Raw genomic sequence first — 22,575 nt, forward strand, 5'->3', positions numbered from 1 at the left:
TCATTTCACCCATCCACTTAATGTTGTAAATGCTTAATATTGCTTAATATGCTTAATAGTGTAAACGGGCTGCTCTCTGGTGCCTGAAATATGTACAGTATAGGCTGTTACTTACTGTGTGCTGCTAGTAAACCAGCTGCAGAGTGAGCTGCAGCAGCTGTGAGAAAAAACAGATCTCTCCAGGTACATTCAGGAGATAAATAGATGAAAAAATAACGAATGGCCACAACCTCTTTTTTCCCTGGTGAATTGTGATTTTGAGAAAAAATAACGACTATCGCCTATTTATCGCACATTTATCACATGAATTTCTCTCTGTCGATATTTCACTCTATACTTCTGGAGAATTGCTATTTGGAGATATCACATGAGGTAAATTACCTCCCATGAGATAAATAGGGCGGTAACCTCTGTTGAATTGAGGCCAATGTTATCTTGTGTTTAATTGTATCAAGTGAGAAATGTAACCAAACCCTTCTCTGACATTGCAAACTCTCCTGAAGACAGTGAGACAATCAGAAAGCATCAGAAAGCATTTCTGCTTACGTTAGAAGATGAATAAAGCAGTTATGAATAAAATGCAAAGTCAGCTTTCAGAGCAAAAAAAGTGTACTTTGGTAACGTATAATTTCTAAATGAATAATAATACATATGCACAAAAGCATGATAACCGCATGGCATATAAAAAGTAGGAAAACATGTTTTTATTGAATATTATGTCAGGGTTTTATACCGCTTTAAGTGGGATAGAAATAGAACTTCAGATCTGCCAGCGGACCACTTTCCAGTTTCTGCACTGGTGCAGTGGTTGGTGCATGATGCCTCTGAGAGGCCACATCAGGAAGTTAAGACTACTTTGTTTGATGTTGTTAGGTTGGTGGGTAGGGTACAGTGTCAGCGCAACTATGACCATAGAGCTTAGAAGTATCCAGCCTTATCAGCTAGCATTAAACATCTACTTTAGGATCGCTTAAAGAGAAACTCCGACCAAGAATTGAACTGTATCCCAATCAGTAGCTGATACCCCCTTTTACATGACAAATCTATTGCATTTCACAAACAGACCATCAGGGGGCGCTGTATGACTGATTTTGTGATGAAACCCCTCCCACAAGAAACTCTGGTACCACGGTACTCTGGGCAAACTGCCACAATGTAACAATGTTCACAGACAGGAAATGACTGTTTACAGCTGTCTGTAACAGCCAAAACAGCTAGGAGCAGCTACATAACCTGCCCACAGTAAAAATGTCACCATGTGATAAATGTCAGAATGTAAATCTGGGAGAGGAAAGATTTTACAATGAGCAAACACTGACTAAATCATTTATACATAATTATTGTAAAAATGAAGCACTTTTTTATTACATTATTTTCACTGGAGTTCCTCTTTAAATCACAGACTGTAAAATAATGTATGTTAATATTGTATTACAAACAGTATATAACACATATATTTATTCACTTCACAGACTTACCTGGAGAGCTCATTATGATTTTTAATAGTCCAGATACTTGTATGATGCTAAAATTATAACAATTTATGATAAGGAATAAGCAGGATGAACAGTCTGTATCTCTCGCTAGCACGAAATCACACAAAACTAGAATCAAATACACCGTTAGTGAAATTCTCAATTACAATTAAATCTGCATTTAATTCCATTAAAAATGCTATCATGTTAATCCTATTCACTTAGCTATCATAGTAATCATAATACTGATTCACTAACCCAAAACCAAGTGTGTAGATTAGATGTTTTATTTCCTTTTAAAAAAACATTAGGCTAAAAACATAAGTGAGCAGACTTTTAGCCAGGGGTCACACTTGAGTAAAACCGCAGTGTTTTTCCAACAACAAATGCAGAAACACATGTAATGCTAGTCTATGGTGCCGCTGTGGTTTTTTTTTATTAAGGCATATGTGGTTCCACATAGCATTCAAGAAAATATATAACCTGCACTACTTTCCTGCACAACGCATGCCTTTTCTCATTGGCTATTATTAAAAAAAAGCCACATATCTTAAAATGCACTCCAATACACACAATTGCGATTCCCAAAGATGCAAGTGTGATCTCTCCCTAAATGCACTATTCATTGATTCTTATTGGCTTGGCGCCCATCCAGTAGGATCAGTTTATGCAAATAGATTTAAGGCAATTACATAGTCCATTTCAGAAAATATGCCTACTTCCAATTACATTTAGCTTCCCCCAGTTTAGGTTAGATAGGTAGCTTCCCCCAGCGTAGATTAGATAGGTAGCTGTCCCCAGCATAGGTTAGATAGGTAGCTGTCCCCAGCGTAGGTTAGAGAGGTAGCTGCCCCCAGTGTAGGTTAGATAGGTAGCTGCCCCCAGTGTAGATTAGATAGGTAGTTTCCCCCAGGGTAGGTTAGATAGGTAGCTGCCCCCAGCGTAGGTTAGATAGGTAGGTTCCCCCAGTATAGGTTAGATGGATAGCTTCCCCCAGTATAGATTAGATAGGTAGCTTCTCCCACTAGAGATTAGATAGGCACTTCCCCCAGTATAGATTATATAGGCAGCTTCCCCCAGTATAGGTTAGATAGGTAGCTTCCCCCAGGGAGGCGGGAGTAAGGAGGCGGGGTGCTGGGCGGAGCGGCAGGGGGATCGGGCAGTTACAAACTCACCTCCGATCGCCGCAGACACAGCCTCCAGCTCCTTTCGACTTCCTCCTCCGGCGTCCGTCGCCTTGGTTACAGCGTCCCCTGTGCGTCATCCCCCCCGCCACTCCGCCCAGTGCCCCTCCTGCCACTGAATCGATCTGGGGCACCATGGCAACAAGTTCCAGGCCGGTGCCCCGGATCAAAGGCCCTAGCGACGTTGATGTGGGTGGGTTTGGAAAGGGAGGAGAAGGAGTATATGAACCCAGTGGGCTACAGAGTGAGGGAGTGAGTACAAGACATATAGGGCCTGATTCACAAAGCGGTGATAACTCAGTTATCACGCCTAAAAGACTTTAGGCGTGATAACCTTTGCACTGCTGAGTTAGCACCGTTTTGTGCTCCTCATCGCGCGCAAAGTCCCGCGCGCAAAGTTTTGCGCGCGCAATCGCGCAACTCCGCGCGCAGCGCCCATAGGGTTTAATGGGCGCATGGCGCGCACTGCACCGTGCGCCGCGTGATTGCGCGTGCAAAACTTTGCGCGCGGGAATTTCGCGCGAGTTTCATTTTATCACGCCTAAACTGAGTTTAGGCGTGATAAAGGGCTTTTCACAGGCGTGCAAACACTTTGCACCGCTTTGTGAATCAGGCCCATAGAATCACAGGAAAATGGTGCAAAGAGAGAGATCAAGGTTATTTTATTAAAATGGTTAATATTTGCATCCAGATTATTGTCATAGGTTAGAGCTGTTTTCGGGTTAAAGTGATGGTTCTACAGTAAAAAGATCCATCAAATATGTGGCCACATCAAAAGATTTCTGTGGGGCCTTATATTCCCCAGATGCTCTGGTCGCTGGTATGTACTGTACACAATAGACTTACTATAGAGGCTTGCAGACACTGGACATGCTTATATTTCTTACTTCAGGCTAGCTGATTTTTGTGGTTTCTTTGCAGGTATACCAACATAATGGTATTCAGAAATTGATCTCCCTCTTAGAGAGCCCCAATCCAAATGTCCAGCAAGCAGCAGCTGGGGCGTTGAGGAATCTTGTCTTCAAGAATAATCCAAATAAGATTGAAACAAGTCAGAGAGGGGGCGTCCGTGCGGCTGTCAACCTCCTGAGGAGGTCCCCCGGTGAAGAGACACAGAAACAGCTCACTGGCAAGTAGCTTATTATATCTATAAAAACAGTTATACTTTGTGTGTCTGTATTTGTGAGTAAATGGTTTTCACCAATTAGCTGTTGAGTTGTTGTTGTTGTTATTATTATTATTATTACTATTAACATGGGGTATGTAATACAGACAATGGCATGCACAATATATTGACACTGGTATATAATACAGAATTGGTAGACATAATTACAGTGACAAATGTAATATGATGATGAAAATGTATAGCAAATTCCAAGACACTAACAGGTGAAAGGGTCCTTTCCTTTTTAGTTTACAATCTAAAGTAATAGGGAGAAAAGAAGAGTTGGGGTAATATACAATATGTATACCTGGAAGCAGTATGTTTTGTTGGATATACAGTATTTAGTAAGCATAACTTGACCAGGGGTTGAAGGGGACTGGCCTAAGAGTGTATGCATGTCTGAAAAAATAAGTTTTGAGGGAGTGCTTAAAAATTTCAAGGGTTGGTGAGTGGCAGATGTGTTTTGGAAGGATATTCCAGAGAAGCAGTGAGGCTTTTGAGAAATCTTGTAAACGTGAATGAAAGGAGGTGATGCCAGAGGAGGAGAAAACAAGGTAGTGTGCATATACACGTTATCTCCATATATTTTACATTTAATTTAACAAATATTTTCTTTTGGTTGCTGTGTAGGGCTTCTGTGGAATTTGTCATCTACAGATCAGCTAAAGGAGGAACTTGTAAGGGAAGCACTTCCTGTGCTAAATGAATGTGTAGTGATTCCATTCTCTGGATGGTCGGAGAATGGACTTCCCCGTCAAAAAACTGCCATGGACCCTGAAGTGTTCTTCAATGCCACTGGTTGTTTAAGGTAAGCATTTTGTGCCACAGTCCCTGTTCTCTAAATTATGTATCATTATGAATAATCTCATTAAGTCTGCCTCCTTCTAGTTGTAATGTAATTTCTATTGTTCCTCAGGAATCTGAGCTCCGCGGATGTTGGTCGTCAGGCCATGCGTAACACTCCAGGGTTGGTAGATTCTTTGATGTATTATGTACAGCAGCAAGTGGCCAATAATAATCCTGATGACAAAGTAAGTACTGGACTGTCATTATGTCATGCTATATCAGAGGTAATCTACATCACTGGCATTTTCCTAAATGCATTGCTCTTTTGTTTCTTCTCTAGTCAGTGGAGAACTGTGCCTGCATCCTACACAACTTGTCTTACCATTTGGACTCTGAGGTCCCCAATAAGTATACCCAACTGAATGAGCAAATGCTACGTAATCAACAAACAGAAAAGACTTCCACTGGCTGCTTCAGCAATAAGAGTGAGAAGATACAGGTAATTATCAGCTTAGTGAAATACTCCTTACGGGCCCGTTCAGATCAGAAATGCGGATGGCCATGCGTGCGGAACGCGTGCGGACCGCAACGCATACGAACGCATGGCCATCCGCGTTTGTGTGCGTTGCGTGGCTGATCCCATCACTGAAAAGTGAATGGGACAGCCACGCGTTTTTGCAAAATCTGCGTGCAGCATGCGTTCCCGGACCGCACAGGTCCGGAACGCATGCAGTGTGAACATCAGACATTGCACTCTATGCAATGTCTGATGTCGTGCGTTTTGGCCACCTGCACGCGTTTCCAAAACGCGGCTGGAAACGCGTGCAGTGTGAACGGGCCCTAAAGATGCTCAAATGAGACAGAGAGATCAAGTTTTCACAGATAGCCTGATTTGCAAATGTCTCTTCAGCAGTGGCATAACTACAAATCACAGGACTACCCAGAAAATGTTTGCTTGAGGGCCCCCAATTTTCACATACAGGGCTTGATCCACTAAACCCTGATAACTCATTTCATGGCTGTTTTCACACGCATTTGCACGCAATCACGAATTATCGCACGAAAACGATCTGCCGACGGTCATCGGGAGCTTACTGCACATGGGGCAGTACAAGAAAACATTGTACTGCGCCTGCGCAGTAAGCTCCCAATGACGCGCGCAGGAGAGAGCACTGTTTGTCTAGTTAGATGAATATTAGACTGAGACCGGCGGCGAGGAACTAAGGATCGTAGGAGGACAGCGCGGGACATGACAGCTGCAGGGCGCCGATAGAAGCCCCAGGTAAGTGTTAGTTTTTGAGATTCATGTGTGACCCATAAAGGGGTGCATCCTTTTGCATGTATAGCGACCACTTGGACAGTCTGTGCAGCTTTATAATAGTTGGCCAATGAAGGAAGTCCCAGGCTACCATTAGATTTGGGTATGGTAAGACATTTTCTGTTAATCCTAGGTCGCTTTCCACCCCAAAGAAATTGGACACATTGCTTTTGGAATTGGGATATATCTTTAATGGGCCTAAGGTGATATTTTCAGATTTGTCAAGAAAATGGTTTTTAATCCACAAACCAGCAAGAAGATGCTCAAAATTTTTTAGAATTTTTTTCAATTGCAAGTGCCGTAAAGTTATTCTAAAAAGTAGATGAAAAATTATCACATGGGAAAAAACTAAGGAGAAAAAGTGAATTGCATATAATAGTTTCAAAAAGAGGTGAAACTTGCTGATTGAAGACAACCTTTAACTCAACACTTTTCAGTAATATAGCTGCTATGAGAGCAGTAATATTTTTGTCTTAAATGCTATTTTTGTTACTGCACAATTTTAACCTTTCCATTGCATGTCCACAGAATAATAGCTTTGATTTACCCCTTCCGGAAGAAGATGTTAATCCAAGAGGCCCTTCCCTGCTGTCTCACTCCAGTGCTATAAGAACATATCTGTCTCTTCTGGGGCAGAGCAAGAAGGACTCCATCCTTGAAGCGTGTGCCGGAGCTCTGCAGAATCTGACTGCAAGCAAGGGAGCGGTGAGTCAGAAAAATCTACTATAGCCAGCGGTGCACTATAAGCTTGGGCTATTATGGTACATAGTCCCCCCTTCTTGGTGAGGCAATATGGATTTACTCAGGGCTAAAGGTGATGCTGGGTTAACTTTGGACATGCAAAGAAGGAAGCAATCATGGCTCATGCAGATTACTTCAGTGATAGTGAGTGACCAATTCAACAGACTATGATTGCCTATTCAACTACATGGAGAGAGTGAGACACAGTAACATTTGTCCTAGAAGCTATAGAGCTCTGACTTTTGTTTTAGCAGGCATACAATGTCTGTCTCGTTTGCCCTGTCAGCATGTAGTAACATATTCTGAGGTTTCTAGCACAATACTTTCTTACTTTCTACTAGTATGCATATTCAGAATTTTGAAGCTCGTTTGGCTTTCACATCCAACATCAAGATCAGAATGGGGAGGAAACTGGTAGTGCGTAATATGTCCTGTATTGATAGTGGCATGGCAAGCCATTTGGCGTGTGGAGTGCTTGTTCCCACTATCTCTGAGTCATGTACAACCCGTGCTTCCTACTTCCTAATTTATGGAAGAAACATATAAGATGCAGCTCTGGCCATGAACAAGAAAAATGGGAGATGACAGGGATGAGACTCTAGCACATCAATGAAATACTGTGCAATATTTCAACTGGAACTATTGTCAGCTTTTCCCTCTGCTCTGAAATATTAGTCCCACCATGATAACCCTCAGGGACAAACTATTTTTGCTTTCCATGAAAGGTTACTGAAAAATGCCCACATTGCTCTTTGAACACTATTTGCAGCTGGTAAGACTTTACAAATACAAAGCAGAGGGTTTCTTTCTGCAGGATTCAGTAACTTTGTAGAGGGAAATTCTGTTTCCTGGGCTTATACAGAGCTGCTCACAAAGATTTCTGAATTAATTTGGTGATATACTATACCTGCAATGGCAGATCCTATCAAGGCTGTTCTTTGAGCTGCTGGGACTTGTGTTTTTAAAGCTGGATTGTCACCATAAAAATCAAATTTCAACAGCAACTGGTCTATACTGGAGTGGAGTGTATTAAGTGATAAAGATGCTAATCCTGCATTCCAAACTTTCAAAACTCTTCCTGCTGTTATGATTTGAGTTATCACATACTTAAGGAGCACTGGCCCTTTAGTAGTCAGTGCCAAACAGCTGCCCTGGCATAGTATGGCTAATTCTACTGCTTTAACAAGGGTGACGTCACTTGTGGCCAAAAACAAGTAGGATAACTGTATGGACAATGAAGAGTAGGAAAAGGTGTGTTTATCGCCATGATATGATAGATTGTAATGCCACTTTAAAATTTGATCAGAAGTCGGTATCCAGAAACACAAAAGTGCTGATTAACTAAACGACAGTGAAATTGCAGTGAACAGAGCATTTTACCAGTGTTTATGCCAGCAATGTAACACAGATAGCTCAACTTATCCTATGTACACAACACACACATTGCTAGTATAACAAGCATTACATAAATAGCTATGTGCGAAATGCATGTCACTTTGCTGGCATAAACGTGAGTAAAATTGCACTGTCTGTGCATGCCAGTTTTACTGTAGTTCAGTGAATCAGGACCATAGAGTGGTATTGCCATAGTTCTGCTAGATGCTTCATTCATGCTCCTGCACAAGCCTCATGTGCTGCAGACAAAGGTGCTGGCATTTACATGCATAAGAATGCCTGTCAGGTATACAGCTTATTGACATTTGCTGACTTCGCAAAATCTATAGACATTATAACAACTCAGCAAATCCTGTTCATTTTTCTAGCCCCAAGTGTTGTAGGCAATCTTCATATTTTTGAATAACTCGCACAGTATAGATTTCAGTGTTCATTGAAGTAACTAGAAACAGGTCAGAAAAACCATCTGGAGCAACATTATTCTTTTTTCCATTGATGTAATACAGTTGCAGCAGTTGTCAAAGGTTACCATAGATCAGGGGTGCCCACACTTTTTCGGCTCGTGAGCTACTTTTTAACCTGCAGAGTCCACGAGATCTACCTGACCACCGCGCCCCCCCCCCCCCCCCAGCATACATACGAATTCTTGTTACCCCTCTAACCTCTAAGCCTAGGAAATAGTAACAGCAGGAGCCTTCTCCCCTAAATGTCCTGAACCCCTCCCCCCCCCCCCCCCCCCCAGCAGTTCAATCATTCTCCTTTCAAACATGGCAAATAGCTTCAGAATCCTCCTGAAGCTATTTGTCCAGTGTTCTCGCTTGCCTGGCAGTCTGTAGGGGAGGAGACCTGTCTCTTAATTTTCTCCTCTCAGCAGCGCAGTCAGCTGCTCTCCTGTAAAAAGTTTCCTCTGTCTCCACTCAAGATAAAAAACAGATCACAACACACTCTTCACTCGTGTCACTGACGTCTGTAGGAGATTCGGCCAGGCAAGAGAACATACTGTGCACAGAATACACAGATTCTCTACAGTGCTGTGTGCCCAGAGAACTGCCTACTACGTCTTTATGTACATCAAAAGTGGCAGAGGAGATGGAGCAGCAACAGCTGGGTGCATGTGGCATATAAATGATTTGATCATATGCATGGCCTCAATTCACTAAGCTTAACTACTGTATTTAATAACTCTTCTGAGCTGTTTTACAGTTATCACCATGGTGATATAATTGTGATAACTGTAAAACAGCCCAGATGAGTTATTAAAGACAGGCGTTAAGCTTAGTGAATTGAGGCAATGTTCATGTGCAAATAGATAAATACCGAAAACTCTTCTGAATACTTGCTGCCTGGAGTAGAGGAGACGCTGCATGATGACTCACACAGCCTGGAGTCTGGAGGGGAGGAGACCTTTCTCCTCATTCGCTCCTCTCCCCTTCAGCCACGCCTCCCCCTTAGCTGCGCCTCTCCCCTTTTCTCCGGGAAGCTTCTAAGGCAGCAAAATCTGACAGCTGCACTGAGCAGCTTCAGATTGAGACAGGATGCGGCCAAGCGGCCGCGATCTACTAAACAGGCGGCCGCGATCGACCTATTGGGCACCCCTGCCATAGATGGTACAATTATACAAATGATTCTTTCTTTTGATCAGATAAATCTTTTGGAATTTTAAATAAAAAAGTCTGCAGTTGCTCACGATAAATGAAAAACGTTTATACAGTAGATCAGAAATAGGTCTTTTCTGATCGGCCCGGCGGACTTGAGTGATCATATTTGATCTTATCTAAGATAAAATTGTACCTTTGTTGGATAAATATGATAATTTCCAATTGCTTATTTCTAGTTTACTGAAGCGATCTAAATAAAGAATGGTTCACAAAATTGTACCGTTAATGGGCACTGTAAGTGAGTGGTTTTGTGGTTATAACAAATTGAAATCCCCACTACCATGCTTCACTATGACATTCATCAGTTATACGAATACATGCTAATTGGGTTTGCATGCCAAATGAGCTTGTGGAGGTTCAGTTATTTATCTCAACATGGTAGGAGATACTTGCATGCCAGTCACCACTGCATTTTAAAGGACCACTCCAGCAAAAAAAATAAGCACTTAAAATCTGACAGAATTAACAGGTTTTGGACTAGTCCATCTCCTCATGGGGGATTCTCACAGTTCTTTTGTAGTGAAAGAGAAACTCCGACCAAGAATTGAGCTTTATCCCAATCAGTAGCTGATACCCCTTTTTACATGAGAAATCTATTCCTTTTCACAAACAGACCATAATGGGGCGCTGTATGGCTGATATTGTGGTGAAACCCCTCCCACAAGAAACAAGAAAAGTACGTACTCTTGGCAGTTTCCTGTCTGTGAACCTTGTTGCATTGTGGGAAAAAGCTGTTTACAGCTGTTACCAACTTCCAAAAAAGCATGCAGCAGCTACATCACCTGCCAACAGTAAAAATGTCACCATGTGATAAATGTCAGAAAGTAAATCAGGGATTTAAAAGATTTTACAATGGGCAAACACTGATTAAATCATTTATACATAATTATTGTAAAAAGGAAGCACTTTTTTTATTACATTATTTTCACTGGAGTTCCTCTTTAAAAGCATTTCCTGAACAGCAGTTACTAAGTCTAACTGCCAAAATAGTAAGATTCCAGCCAGCCTCTCAACTATTTTGGCAGTTAGACTTAGTAGCTGCTGTTCAGGAAATGCTTTTAACAACAAATGAAACCGTGAGAATCCCCATGAGGAAATAGATTATTCTAAAACCTGTTGGTTCTGTCAGATTTTAACTGCTTACTGTGATATAATGATATGCAATGTGAAAATCTTCTCTCTTTTGGTCAACCCAAGAATATTTTGAAAGAAGTCTTGTGTCTATTTCTGTTCATAGATGTCCAATGGGATGAGCCAGATCATTGGTGCGAAAGAAAATGGACTCCCGCAAATTACACGGCTGCTTCAGTCTGGAAATTCGGATGTAGTAAAAACTGGAACATCTCTGTTGAGCAACATGTCTCGTCACCCAGCTCTTCATAGGAATATGGGTAAGATGTTCTCCATTATGTTTGCCCTTTCTAATCCCCATACTTCATTTATACATTAGAATACTAATTTAACTTTACATGTAACAACAGGTACACAAGTGTTACCAGAGGTCTCACGTCTCATGTCTCAAACCTCTACAAGCACACCCAACTCAGAAGACATCTTATCCTCGGCATGCTACACTATGAGAAACCTTGTGATGTCTCAACCCCAACTGGCAAAGCAAAGCCTTTCTAGCAATGTAGTGGGAAATTTAGTCAATATGTGCAAAAGCGGGTAAGGAAAACATGTTTATGCATTTATGGAGTGTAGTCTTGCATTTAGTAGGTTTTTAGACATTTACAGTAAGTCTAGGGAATACACCATGTTATACTAACTTCCATCTTTAGAAATAACTGACTTAGTGATACCATATTTGTTTCTGTATCTTCCAGCTTCAAGGTCACTGTTTATTAACCTGTTAGCAGCTACAAATGAGTTAACTCACTTAAAGAGACACTGAAGTGAAAACAAAATATGATATAATAATTTGTATGTGTAGTAGAGCTAAGAAATAAAACATTAGAAGCAGAGACATAAGTGTAATATTGTTTCCAGTACAGGAAGTGCTAAAAAAAACTCCAGACGCTACCTATGCAAAAGGGCCATTGAGCTTAATGACTTTCAGAGTCACAGAGAGCTCTGTCTTCCTGAGCTTGTTATCTTAACTGTCAGTCACTGTATTTTCTTTTTCTCTGCAGTGGACAGCTCAATAGTTCACTGGCCTGCTCTGTAAAATCATTTAGAATGCTGAGTAGTGTGTAAACTGCAAATATTAAAGAATGATGCAATGTTATAAAAAACACTATATAACTGAAAATAAAAATATGAGAATATTTTCTTTGCTACTAATAATTATCCGTATTACACAACCAATTCATTATATCATTAAAAATAAATTGCTTCAGTGTCTCTTTAAAGATATTGCGCTGCTTTTGTCTTCAGCTGGCAGAACTCATTGTGCTGTAAATTCTTGGCTTGCTTTGATCTCCTTTTTCCAAGCAGAAAACATAGAGACTGAAAGCAGAAGTCCTCTTTCATTGTCTCACACTGCGTTCTAGTAACAATTGGCCATAAATACACATTACAACAGTACTAATTAGAAGCTAGGAAATCTAACAAAGAAGAAATAAATAATGTGCTAAAATAAATTGACCTGGAGCACTTGCAAGCCTATAAATAAATTGGCTGCTAAAGGGTTAATGAGGTTTACCATATGCACACATTTGTAACAGATCTGCAGATTTTGTCGATACATGTAAGAAAACTAATGTATGAGCCCTAAAGTAGATTTTTTTAATGGGGAGGAATAGAACCTTTGTTAGGTTGGTTTTGCTGTCTTTGTCCCCATTAGTACTCTTTACTTACCATTCCTGGTATTACTAAAGTATTTCAATTAAATGGCCCACATGCAATGGCCCAATGGCCCATATGCAATGATGCATATGATATTTTCACACCTTGTCATGAAATGCTTTTTTAAACCACCAGCAAGCAAGAAAATACTCAAAATAATGTTGATAGTACTTTTTACCCAACTTTTGTGTACTTTTTCAATTGTAAAATGCTTAAAAGTTATTTTAAAGAGAATATGAAAGTTATCTCCTAGGAGATAACGCAGGAGAAAAAGTTAATTGCTTTTACAGTAGGCCAATAACACGTTGTGGAGCCTGTTTTTATTTAGGCTTGTCATGACAGAAATACATAGGTTGCCTTTGCAGAGCTCATTGTTATAAGATGATTATTTTTTGGTTTGTAATGTTGATCCTCTGGTTATAATACTTTCTAAAACACTCACTTGGACCAAGTATCAAGATCAGACGTTCCACACAAAGTCATGACCTGAATACTTTTTCAGATTGTTGGGGAAATACAGTATGTCTAGAGCTGAAGTTTTGCTAAATCCATATCGGCTATGGTCTAAGGCTGCTTGTGGAAGAGGAACCCTGCTGCTAAAGGAAAGCATTGCAAGGAGGTAGAAGAAAGGGGCTATTGGACATGCCACTAAGGGTGACTGCTCATGGAAGAGCATTCCATGGTGTGCGGGTGGATGCTGCATATGGTGGCTGCATATGGAACGTGGGGCTGCTGCCATTGGAAAAAGGGGGTGCTGTATATAAAGGAAAGTTTTCATTCAATAGTGATTAGCTTTTAAGGTTTTGCAGTATGTAGTATGTACTGCCAGCATCATTTTGGTGACCTCTTAGACTGTAAGATGGATTAGGCGGAGCCCTCCTTTCTTCCCATGTCCTAGTTTGTACTTGGCAATGAGTGCAGGTTTGTCATCTGCACCTCCTATGTATGACACAGAAAAGGGTGTAATATGCTGATGCTTTATTCATAAAATATGAATTACAATAATAGTCTGTGTAATGTGACATTAGGACATTTGCGTAGCCAACCTATATTTTTTATATGTTTTTACAGAGCTTCACCAAAAGCTGCAGAAGCTGCTCGTCTCTTCCTGACAGATATGTGGGCTCAGAAGGAGCTACAAGGACTGCTTAAACAGGTAAGTGGGATCTTAACGTGATATTTAACCCTGAACCTGGTATGGATTACAATACCTTGTTGAGAATTGTCATTTCTCTTCATTCATGTAATCCTGTTTATGTCACTTCTTATTTATGTCATCATAATACATTTTTTTCTTTACCCACTACAGCAAGGACTGGATAAGAGTATGATGGGATCTATAGCCAGTTCTGCTGCTCGAAATGCTGTGTCAAGAGTTTTTTAAAATCACATTAAATGGAAATTCTATTTTTGAGGTAAGTGAATAGCTTTCGTAAAGGACATTAACAATTTTTCTTAACTAAAATGACCTATAAACAGTATGTACACATATGCAGAATGCCATGAGACTCCAATTACAACTAATAAATAGAAATGAGATGGTAGTTTCCCCATGTCTAGCAAAAATCGATAACTGAAGTTACATGTCGTGATCATGACCTGCTAAATCAAAAAAAGACATGTCACTTTCTGTTTTATCCTTAAAGAGAACCTGAGGTGGGGTTCTGACAATGCTATCTGCATACAGAGTCTGGGTCTGCCTATACAGCCCAGCCTCTGTTGCTATCCAGATCCCCCCCTAAGTTCCCCTTGCGCTCTGCTATGCCCCATAAATCAAAGCCGCACTGTGCGGGCTGTGTTTATCTCTGTACTGTCAGTCTCGGCTGCTCCCCCGCCTCCGGCTTAGCTCCGGTCCCCGCCGGCATCCCTTCCCTCCAATCAGCAGGGAGGGAAGGGACGCGGGCGGGGACCGGAGCTATGCAGGAGGCGGGGGAGCAGCAGACTGACAGTACAGAGGTAAACACAGACCGCTGCAACACGCTGCATGTCGACAGCGCGGCTGTGATTTATGGGGGATAGCAGAGCGCAGGGGAGGCTTAGGGGGATCTGGATAGCAACAGAGGCTGGGCTGTATATGCAGACCCAGACTCTGTATGCAGATAGCATTGTCAGAACCCCACCTCGGGTTCTCTTTAAATATTTCACCATTAAAAAAAAAATATATATATATATATATATATATATATATATATATATATATATATATATTAGAGGTCTACTGATTTGCTTTCAATAATTGAGAATGCTGACATGTGTAGAGACAGTCTTGTCCCACTATACCACTTTTAGACCTATGTGTGCTTTAAAGTGGACCCAAATTACAAATTTAAGATTTCAGAAATAAAATCTATTTTCTAAATCATAATAATAAATAGCAGCCTTTTTTCAGCTGCATGATGACAAATATAAAATATTTTCATTTATAGAAGGAACCCCTCCCTTCCTTTCATATTGCCGGGACAAAATCCGGCAAACTGGTGCAGTAAGTGGTGTCCGGCAAAGGAGGAATTGCTAATGGCTGCCACCTGTATAACTCTAGTTATGAAAAGAGGAGGGTGAAAAGCAGGCAATGAAATGCTCATAGGCTTGAAGGAGTGTTTATTTATCTTTGTATGTGTCAGAGTGGTGTAACTAAATAAAAGTTTGGTTTGGGTCCGCTTTAAATAATTCCCCAGCAAATGTAACAGGGACTTTCTAGCAGCTGTAACACATTACAGGAAATGCTGGGGGGGTTTTTTTGTCTTTTTTTTCCCTATTTTTGCAGTTTTTTTTAATTAATGGTAAAATGTATACTTTTGAACTATTTTTGAATAAATATAATATTAAAAATATAGATATTTAAAATGAAAATATGGTATTCATTGGAAAACCTAGTAAGTGCAAAAAAGGTTTAATGCTTATTTACTACAACAATTACGGTATGTGACACACTTTTTTGATCACAGTACCAAGTAGATATTAAAGTAAAAAATCAAAACACACTTAAAACACTTTGGGCCATATTCTATTGCTGAACTCGCCAGCGCTAAGCACTGGCGAGTTCTTAACTTAGGCGATGGGGGCATCGCCTAATCTAATTAAACATTAGACCCCCCCAGGCGGAAAAGAACTCGCTTGGGCGATATAATCGCCCAGCGAGTTCTTAACACCGAATCCAATTACCCTTATCATGTCTCCGGGAAGCGATGCTTCCCGGCAGACATGAGCGTTAGCTTAGACCTGCAAAAAGCAGGTCTAAACTAGCTAACGCACGTTGTCGCCGCAGAATCTGGGGGTCTCCTTTAATAAGGAGACCCCTAGAGCTCCCCGTCGGGTCGCCGCACAGTTTAGAAGCCCCCGCGCAGCTCTGCACTGGCACCCCTGCTGGCATACATACCGCCGCAGATCACCCGCCGCCTCTCGCCGCAAAATCCGTTGCGTAATTACAGTGTATCTAACACTGTAATTACTGTCGGCATAGAAGGAGCCCGGGCAAAGCATCTTTGAATCTGCAGCCTGGGCTCCCCATTGGTCCGCTGTCTAAACCAATAAAATGGCTCAGACAGCGGACCAATGGGGAGCCCAGGCTGCAGATTCAAAGATGCTTTGCCCGGGCTCCTTCTATGCCGACAGTAATTACAGTGTTAGATACACTGTAATTACGCGACGGATTTTGCGGCGAGAGGCGGCGGGTGATCTGCGGCGGTATGTATGCCAGCAGGGGTGCCGGTGCAGAGCTGCGCGGGGGCTTCTAAACTGTGCGGCGACCCGACGGGGAGCTCTGGGGGTCTCCTTATTAAAGGAGACCCCCAGATGCAGCGGCGGAAGATGGCGGCGGGCGAGTGCGCATGTGTGGGGAGTGAGGCCGTGGTGCTGATGGACAGCACCACAGCGTAAACCTCACTCCCCATCGCTCGGTAAAAGGGAGCATCTCTCAGGCTTTCGCCTGAGTAATGCTCTCTAACGATCGGCCATTGCGCGAAGGATATGGGCAATAGGATTTGCCGGTAATCCTCGCGCGATGGCAAGGTGATAAGTAGCTCGCATCTGCAAGCTACTTATCACCTTGAATAGGATATGGCCCTATGTGTTATTTCATATGTTTTAAGTAAAATATTTTTGAAAAAATTGTAATTTAATGCTAAACACTGTAAATAAAAGGAATTTGCTAAGTAAAACACCTTTTAAGATGCGCTGGAGCGTCCATTAATGTCAATTCTTTGTTCAGATTACTAAACTTTAAACTTATTTTCTTCCTCATATAAATATTGTTTGTTTTGTTTTGTTTTTTACTTTCCCCCCCTGCAGATTCCCTTATTTTCAACTATTGTACAGAGCAGATCATTGTATTGTATAACCTGCAGAAACACTGGGGAGAAGAATAAAGACTTAAGAAGACAAACTACCCACTAGAGAAACTTCAAAAATGTTGCATTTTAAAACAAATTTTTCTATTTTTATAATGTCACAATCCACTTCAGGAGAGGATTTTTAGATTGGGACTCTGTTTAAAGACATTTAAACTCATTACGGTGATCTAATTTTGTTAAGCACTTCCATAGTATTTTACACCTGAAGTTTTGAAATATGGTTAACTAATTTACGTGGCTTTTACAGCAAATGTAAATACTCAAGCTTTTTTTTTCATATTCATATTTTTATTATTGCATTGTTGAAGGGGTTGCATGGATTTCTGATGTACCTTGAAGAATAGTACTATCTATACAGCATTAGTCATTTATGAATCATAAAGCATGAACACTGATGATTGGCACACCATCTACTTTGGACCTAAGAGATCAAGTCAGTTCCCACCTAAACATTTGGAAATAGCAGGTTTAAAAGGTTCAAGATTGCACAACATGAAATTCTGGTCTGACTACAGATTATGATGATCCTCGTCATTCACTCTTTTTGAAAAAAAAACCTCTTATGCTTGACATTAAGCTTGAATGTAATCATGCAGATGAAGGGACATTGGAGCCCTCTGTTTACATGGGAGACAGTTTTGATTACTGATGGATTGTATGTAAGTTCTCTGTCAAGACCAGCAGCATTCCTCAGACAATTCTTCTGGTCTAAACTTCTTCTGTTTGAAATTAGATGCCTGCTAATGGGGTAGACTTGATGAATATATGAGTGAAGATCCTGCTCTTTTATTATGTATACACACTTGCAATCAAGGGTTTTGCCAAAAATCAACTGTTTCAGCACAGTTGATTTGTTTTTTAGTTACATAGTTATTTGGGTTGAAAAAAAGACATACGTCCATCGAGTTCAACCAGAGAAAAACAAAATTAGAATACATATATTTCTGCACCTAACAAAATATTTGTATTGGACCAATCCAGCTTACGCAGGAGAAGGACTTCTTTACAGTAAATAAAACAGCTCTGTCTTCACCCCTACAATAACCTGCAGCACTGACAGGTTCTGGTGACGGTGAGTGCATGATAATGTCCCTAGATACCCCCATCCCACAGATTGAGTCTCAGTGTGCAGAGAAATATGGGAAAATATTGTAACAATAGTTTACATATACTTATAGGAAAAGTACGGATTTTATATGCTTTTATTATTTAATACATGCATGAGTTAAAGGTGTTTTTCAAAGCAAGGAAAGTACATAGAGAACACTAAGAGAAGTTTTAATTTCATTACACGTCCAAGTCCTCGCCGTATTGATTTCCATAGAGGTGGAAGGAGTGGAAGTCTTTTAAGAATTGAATTTTTGAGCACATAATTTATTGAATTAACAGTTGCAGTGGCAAACACAAGAGTAACAAGAAAACAACGCCATCTGTTCGTACGGTAAATGTTAAATGTGTGCGTTTTTTTTCTGTTTTAACTTCACTCGTCTATCATCATCCCACCTTTCCTCTAGCTTTAATTATAAATTAACTGTATAATAACATTAACATTTTGATCTAATTATCTATTTTTGTAAAAAATAAATATATATATAAATATATAGTGGTAAAAAAAAATCTGTAAAGTAATTTACTAACAGACTGTGTACGGATGATTAATGTCAAAGACTTGACATATGAGCCATTATTTTCAGAGAGGAACACTTTATCAGGAATCTTTAATTGAGAATCTAGTGTTTAATAACCATCACATCCTAAAATCCAGTGAAGTGTCTGTTCAGGTTGGTAAACAACATTGGGCCCTGAGAAAGAAGGACACTAATGGAAGCACTTATTCAATGTCTACGGGGGCAGGGGGGGGGGGGGCGATATTTAAATAAATACATACTTGACACATGTATTAATTCATTTTAATTTCAGTCTCTTTGGTACAAGTTTAAATAAAAACTTATGAGTATAAAAAAATGGAATCACTAAAGATATTCGAATGATAGATTATAAATGTGCTTAAATTGACCATAATAAGATTTTTACATGTTTAACAAGGCAAAGCATCCTTGTTACTCCATTTTGGACTCCATGAATGTAATGCCAGACTAGGCAGAAGCTGTAATGAAAATTGTGAAACAGGTCCAGTTTTTCCTCCTGATGCTACTATGAACGGTATTGCTCTTTCTGGTGCTATTAAACAATATATATGGTTTAGCAGTACTTAAAATGTTCCTCACAGTATTAATAAACACACTGAAGTCCACAGAAACTACAGCTTCAGTTTAGGCAGCTGCATGTGACTAGCAAGGGAAACAGTCCTGCAATACTATTAAATAATATATAATGGCCATATAGTGTGCTGAAGAGGTGGAGAGAAGTTTTGTTTTTCTTTTGGCAGCACTGGTTTATTATCAGTGGACACCATTTTAGTGTCATCTCAGTAACCTAAAAATGATGCCCAGCTGTGCCCAGGGGGAAGCTTTAGATTATGTGATACGCAGATTGGGTTTATCAAATAGTCATGTTCAACAGGGAAAGCTTGATTGACTAGGTGGCATAAAATCTGTATATTTTATTACTAATATATACTGTATATGCCAGCCCATTGTTGAGGATGACCTACTTTAACAACAGGAAAAGCCAAACAGGTTTTAAACAGATCAACAGGTTGGGAGCAAGGATAGTACCTGGAATAAGTAGAACTAGTATGTGAAACAACATGTTTGTGGCATCATTCAATAATGGCAAGCTGATGATGTAATATGGAATATACAAACTATATTTAAGAGCAGGTGGGACTAGTTTCAGCAGGAAGGTAGAGGCAGTACACATAAAGAATGAAGCTGTGTAATTATGCCATACCAGAAAAACAACAAGGTAAGTAATTCAATACATGAAAAGTCCTGGGTTTAAATCCCAATATGTCCTTGAACAAGTGATAGACACACCCATTCTGCTAAAAGTTTTTATATAAGCAAAGGTAAGAAGAAGTATGTTAGTCCTGCTTTAGAGAGACTCAGTAACTGTGTACCATTCCTTAGGCAATGCCAGGGGCAGACACATGTGTTTTATGCTTTTATATGACAGGTATGGACTTTTTTTTAATGTATACTCATAGACGTCTGACCATTGTGCAGGATGAGTAAAAAGCCAATATTTAATTTAAGGAATGTAACTCTCTAATGTTGTATACCATTAAACCTGTATCTACTCAATGCATACTTGATGTACAAACTGCTGTGTTTCTGGACAATTTAGGTCAGGGGGTCAATCCACTGAAAATTGATATTTTAATTTTTGGTAGAGGTTTCAGATATATTGGCCCATATCGTATTAACGTTTCACCTGAGTTTTCTGCAAGGAGATATTTTCAAACCTTATCAATAAAATACCTTTAAATCTCCCAGCAAGCAATAAAAACTCAAGATAAGTTTAATATTACTTTTTAAAACCTATTTTTTAAGTACTACTACTATTGCTAAGTGCTGAAAGTTATTTTTAAATAAGAACAAAAAATATCTCCTAGAAAAAAAGATCAGGAGAAAAGTTAATTGGATAAGGGCAACAGAATTGTATTTCTCTGGACCTTAGGCAATATCACTATTCTATCACTATTGATTTTCTATAGTGCCATCATCTTCTGTGGTGCTATACAGAGTAAAAACAAACATGAATACGGACAATGGTATAGAATACAGAAATAGTAGACAATATATGAGACGTTATAGTGACAGTTGTATAGTGATTAACTAAATGTTCAACAACTTAAGAGGCACAAAAGGGAGAGGGCCCTCCACCCAACACTTATGTTACCATGTCTTGCCATCTGCAATGGCCATCATAGTGAGATCCCCTTTAGTTGTTTAATTTAAACATTATTTTATGCTGAGAATGCAAAAGGGAAAATGACGTCACTAAAATGGCGGCACCCCAGTCAGCAAGATGGATAGAAACAGAGCAGGGCCTTCAGCAGAGAGATCTCACCCCCGGGTCTCCCAATGCCAAGACTCTAGGTTATGGCTCAGATCGCTTGACGCCATCTACTTTTCAGATGAAATATCAATTTAAATGGACCGACTATTTAATGTTCAACTCTAGCCACATAACAGAAAATATATCCATAATCCCCAGATGCTCCTCAGCTTAGGTTACATAAGATCTGTATTCCCTAAAAGTAAAGAGATATTGTGTAACTATGTCTGACACTCCTTCTAGGTTCCAGACTGCCATCTTTCCACCTCCTTTTAAAGGCTCTATGGCCCATAAGCAATTCACTTTTTCACTGGAGTTTTCCCCTAGGTGATATTTTCACACCTTGCCATAAGATGCCTTTTAAACCACCAGCAAGCAAGAAAATACTCAAAATAAATTTGATAGTACTTTTTCACCAACTTTTGGGTACTGATACAATTGTATAATTCAGAAACGGTATTTTAAAGAGAAGATGAAAATTATCTCCTAGGTGGAAAAATGAATTGCATATGGGCCCATGTGCGGAATGCAGTGCCCCTCCCACAGAAAGTGAGGGAGCGAACAGACACAGCAGGGGCGGGGTTAAGCACAAATAATGTGACCAGAGTTACACTTTACCTTCAACTTTTAAGTGCATATTTTATAAGTACAAATATAACGTTTAAGACTAAAATATTAGACTTAGCCAGATGCTATCTGTGGATATAAACAATATACAAATGCTTGTTTACTTTTCTATTATTAGCTAAATAATACAATTATCTTTGCACTTTAACACAACTTCACTGGGGGTTTGGCTGCTGTGCATGTGTCCTTTACATATATCAATTGTAAAATGTTGTCTGTGAGCTTACATTAAGAGCTGTCCATAGTCATTTTGCACTGTGCTACAACAATATTCTGTATACATGCTAAATGAAAATAAAAACATTTTTGCTTAATGGTTGCATTTGATGGTCATACATATGTTTTTTTTTTTTTTGTTGTTTTTTTAAACAGTTTGTTCCCCATTTATACAGAATTAAAACAGTAACTTTCAGATTCTAGCAACAAAATAAAAGGATTTTTTAATAGTAATTTTTTTATTGAGATTTCAAAAAGTACACAAATCAGTTAAAATGCATCTGAAGGTAGCATTAGTAGTTGATGAGTAGTGGTACATGAAATCACATCAATTGAACTAATAACAATAGCATACAGTTAGGGCAATGAATATGATGAAATAAAGTGTGGCAATGCATAAAAAAGTAGCAAATGACATATTTTAGAACTCAAAAATCAAGCAAATATTTTGTCCTCAATCTAAAACATTTAAAGTGAATGGGAATAGATTAAAAAAAGAAATAAATAAACCAGATACTTACCTAAGGAGAGGGAAAGCTCTGGGTCCTATAGAAACTACCTGCTTCTCTCTCCGTCTCCGTTTTAGCGCTGTCTCCCCGGTAGCAGTATTTGACCAATTTGGTCAAATACTGCTCTCTCTCTCTCTGCCACAAAGGAGGCTTCTGAATTCTTTGGAAGCCCGAGTACTTGTGCGTGTGCAGTATGGAGCCACCTGTCTTCGGGAGGACTTGGCTCCCGAAGACTTCCGAAGTCCCCTGCGGCGGATGATTCAAACAGAGGAGCTTGCCGCTGCAACGAGGGGACCAGGAGGGGAGAAGGAAGGCTCTATAGCAGAGCTTTTCAATCTTTTTTCTAATTGCACCACTTTTATCACCTGAAAATTTTCAAGTACCACCAGTGTGTCTGCATAG

The 22,575-nt window shown here is 39.9% G+C and overlaps 1 protein-coding gene across 1 annotated transcript in view; it reads left to right on the forward strand.

The window, feature by feature from the left end:
* The window catches only part of PKP1 (plakophilin 1), a 74,386-nt gene extending 52,624 nt beyond the window's left edge, over nucleotides 1-21,762 (forward strand). The window contains exons 5-14 of the mRNA XM_068269455.1: nucleotides 3,581-3,788; nucleotides 4,455-4,632; nucleotides 4,741-4,855; nucleotides 4,951-5,109; nucleotides 6,457-6,633; nucleotides 10,960-11,113; nucleotides 11,204-11,390; nucleotides 13,581-13,665; nucleotides 13,819-13,924; nucleotides 16,797-21,762. Of these exons, the coding sequence (XP_068125556.1) occupies nucleotides 3,581-3,788; nucleotides 4,455-4,632; nucleotides 4,741-4,855; nucleotides 4,951-5,109; nucleotides 6,457-6,633; nucleotides 10,960-11,113; nucleotides 11,204-11,390; nucleotides 13,581-13,665; nucleotides 13,819-13,893 (1,338 nt within the window). The 3' untranslated portion in view covers nucleotides 13,894-13,924; nucleotides 16,797-21,762. The remainder of the gene's footprint in view (nucleotides 1-3,580; nucleotides 3,789-4,454; nucleotides 4,633-4,740; nucleotides 4,856-4,950; nucleotides 5,110-6,456; nucleotides 6,634-10,959; nucleotides 11,114-11,203; nucleotides 11,391-13,580; nucleotides 13,666-13,818; nucleotides 13,925-16,796) is intronic.
* The last annotated feature ends 813 nt before the right edge of the window (nucleotides 21,763-22,575 follow it).

Source organism: Hyperolius riggenbachi, chromosome 2 (genome assembly GCF_040937935.1).
Source record: "Hyperolius riggenbachi isolate aHypRig1 chromosome 2, aHypRig1.pri, whole genome shotgun sequence".
In the NCBI taxonomy this organism is placed as follows: domain Eukaryota; kingdom Metazoa; phylum Chordata; class Amphibia; order Anura; family Hyperoliidae; genus Hyperolius; species Hyperolius riggenbachi.